General features: G+C 61.6%; 1 protein-coding gene across 1 annotated transcript; it reads right to left on the bottom strand.

Annotated features, from left to right (window-relative positions):
• Positions 1-200: 200 nt before the first annotated feature.
• On the bottom strand, positions 201-2724 carry LOC148419687 (uncharacterized). Its single transcript, XM_088420736.1, has 3 exons — positions 2564-2724; positions 1518-1850; positions 201-722 (listed from the first exon to the last, which is right to left on the bottom strand). The coding sequence occupies exons 1-3, from the start codon at positions 2598-2600 to the stop codon at positions 670-672; spliced, it is 423 nt and encodes a 140-aa protein (XP_088276862.1). The 5' UTR covers positions 2601-2724; the 3' UTR covers positions 201-669.
• Between the last annotated feature and the right edge of the window lie 523 nt (positions 2725-3247).

Genomic DNA, 3247 nt, shown 5'->3' with positions numbered 1-3247 from the left:
CCTCGTCCTATTCATTTGTCGTTCCGCCGAATGTCCCCGCCCGCCGCCGTAGCGCCGAGGCCCCCGCGTCCATACGAGGCGCGCATCCCCAAATTGAATATGGACCGAGCGCGACGGATTTCCCTTCTGGCCGCCGGGTGGCGCTTTGCTCGAAGGAGCCGGTTCGTTCATTGCGACCTTTTGGACAAGAAGGAGACGACTTGTGCAAGCGGTCGTGATTTTTAATCTTCTTCAGAAAGTCCGGAAGGACAGAAAGATCAGGTAGACGTGCATTTGGACTGTTTCTGTTTGTCTCCGGTATTCTCATATTTACTTACGGCCCGCGCGAGAAACTAAATCACCCCGAGTGTCAGCGGGTGCCGGAATCCTTTGCGTATTAGCGCGCGGGCGCTTGTTTTTCAATCAAATTGCCACTTGCGCAACGGCGGTCAAAGCCGGCCCGAGTCCGCACGTATTCGGCCGCGGGCGTCAGGATGGCGAAGGCCGTCTTTTTGCGGAGCGAGCTCCACGGCACCCGGAGCGACCGGCTGCCGCCAAAACGCGGCGTTGTTTAAAAGGAGCGCGTGTACGTGGGAAGGCCCGTGCGCAGCTTGCTGAGGGGGGCGGAGGTGAACGGGTGAGCGGGGTGAGCGCTGGGGCGGCCGGGCGGGAAGGACGGACGCGCCGGCTCTACTCTCCTCTGGCCGTCTCTTCCGCCACGTCCATCAGATCGTTGAACAAATCTGAAAAAAGACAAAGGGCGCTTTGAAGCATACTCGGGCGACGCCTTTCCTCAGCGGGTATTATTGGGCGTTAGCGGCCCGTTCCAGGAAGACCGATCCGTCACAAGCAGGCGCCAGCCAGGCACAAGCCTGGTTTTGACGCACGGACGAGCGTTTTTACCGTTCTTACTTCCAAAAATGGCCGTAACGGGATGAGCTCGAGGGGGCTCGGCTCGGCTCGGCCGAGGTTGTCACGGCTATCTATTCGAGGAAAGAAACGGGCGAGACCGAAGCGGCGTCCCGAGTCCCACCTCGTTCACGCGCGGAAATATTACCATTAGCCAGAGGAAGACGTCGGGAAGCTATTCCGTTGGACCGCTTCCTCGGTCGCGCTCTTTTGCCGCCCGGTCGTAAACTCGGTGAAACGGACGCCGCTCAACTCGGGCTATTTACGGTCAAGCGAACCGGAAGGAAAAGGAAAAAGCGCGGCCTCTCGCCGTTCGAGGTTCCGGCGGCGAGGCGTCGGCGTCGGCGGTATGAACACAAGAAAATCTGAAGTTTCGGCTTTGTTTGGGCAAAGGGCTGTTGCGTCACATAGGGAATAGCGGATTTTGGGCTCAAAGTGAAGTCTTGCCTTTGGGCAATGGGAATGGGTATTTCTTGTACGGCCATCTACAGCGCGACCGTCGTAGGCGCGAGAGGACGCGCTACGCAACGCTCGAGGTCGGCGTCCCGTTTCGCGACCCCGCTCGTTTGAAGGGTCTCCTTTAAGGGCGCGCTCCCGTACGGACGGCGGCGCGGTTTGCGCGGACTCACCTCCGTCGCTGAGGCCGGCTCCTTTGCCCCCGGCCCCTACGGCCCCGTCCCCCGGGCCCCCCGGGCCCCCCGGGCCCCCGGCCCCGTATCGGGCCCCCGGGCCTTCCAGCTCATTGAACAAGCCGTCGAAACCCGAGCGCTCGGCCTTCTTGTCGCCGTCGTCTCGGTCGAGGAATCGGGAGAAGAAGCCCCCCCTGCCGTGGTCCTCGTCGTCCTCCTTCCGGTCGCCGCCTTTTTTCCCGCCCCCTCCGAAAAGAGAGCCGATGCCTTTTTTGTCCTTGTCGGCGTCTTTGACGCCCAGCGCGTTCTTCACCATGCCCTCCACCATGTCGCCTGCGCGCAAAGGGGGAGGCCGTGAGCGCGCCCGTCCCTCGCCGGCCGCCTTTGCGCTGACTTTACGGCCGAGCGCGGGGCCGGAATGCCTTCGCGTGACTCGAGCCTTTGTCAAGGCTACGCCGTACGGCGTTTCTTGATTTCTTGAGCTTTCTAATGGCGTCTAGGAGCTGTCAAAAAGAGGTCAAGCCTTAACGCTCGCCGGCCTCGCCAATCCGCGACCAACCGGAAAACCTTGTTTTGTTTTTGCCAAGCGCGTAGTTTGGTTTGCATTTCCTCGTAACGTCCGGCGCGATAATCAGCCAATTTTGGAATGGGGAACAAAAACCCTGGGGCGAATGGGAGAAGGGCGTTTCGACCGATCCCGCACAGCCACGCGCGTCTTAACGGGACAACGTGAAGAGCGAGCGCGGCTGCGGGCGCGGTCGGCGCCGTCCCCGCATTCCTCGGCGGTTACAGGCGGCGGCAAAGTGGCCGGGACGGGATGGTTTTCATCGGGAGCGGCCCCCCCGAAGCGTACTCGCCGTCCTCGGCTAGACTTTGCCCGGGCGCGGACCGGGTTAGGCTCGGTATGTTATTGGAACAAAAGGACGCGGGCGTAACGCCGAGCGCTTCTCCCCGACGGGACGGCCGTCGGCCCCCTCCGACGAGACGTCCGAGCGCTCGGCCGACGCGCTGCGGACGCTTGACAAAGCGGCAAAAGGTCGACTCACCCACACGGTCTCCCAGCATCTCCGCCACTTTGTCCATGTCGGCCGTCTGCGTGCGCGCGTCGGCCGAGGCGAAGCCTTTAGCCTCCTACTTATCGGCGGACCGGGAAGCGGGCGTAGCCCAACCGGACGGGCCGGTTCCACCAGTCGGGCTTCGATCGTGCGACTCGCGTCACCGGTCTTGTTTTCAAAGCGCGCCGGGACTGGAAGTCGCGTGATTGGCCCCCGTTTCACGTGCGTCACATTGGCCCCGCGTTATTGTTGATGATTACCGCCGCATTTCTTGGCGTGCCGCTATCAAAACAAAAGCGCCTGCCGGGAACCCGCCGCCTCGCTCGCAACGGTCAGCATCCCGGCTAAGCGGGTATTTCCCGAAGGTGGCTCAAGCTTAGGAGAGCTCCAAAATGTCAGCTTCTCCCCCAAAGGCAAACCCGAGAAATGCGCAATACTTCTTTGACTTCACGGTCACATCGCCTCGCCGACGGAACGGCGATGCGCGCGGCCCGTGGGAAAAATGACGGCCCTGACCTAGATGAGCAACGTGCAAACGTCCCAAGAAAAAAAACAAGGCGGCGATCCGGTTAGGCTGCGGCACGGGGTTAGGACGCCTCTCCTACCGTGGAGTAACGCAAATAGAATTTGCGCTCGTGCGTTGCGAATGCCATCTGGATGAACCGATGCACGGCG

The sequence above is a fragment of the Hippichthys cyanospilos genome, chromosome 8, assembly GCF_059441005.1.
Source record: "Hippichthys cyanospilos isolate Australia breed blue-spotted pipefish chromosome 8, RoL_Hcya_1.0, whole genome shotgun sequence".
NCBI classification, from domain to species: domain Eukaryota; kingdom Metazoa; phylum Chordata; class Actinopteri; order Syngnathiformes; family Syngnathidae; genus Hippichthys; species Hippichthys cyanospilos.
The sequence above is the reverse complement of the archived record's forward strand: the minus strand, read 5'-3'. Positions and strand labels throughout refer to the sequence as shown.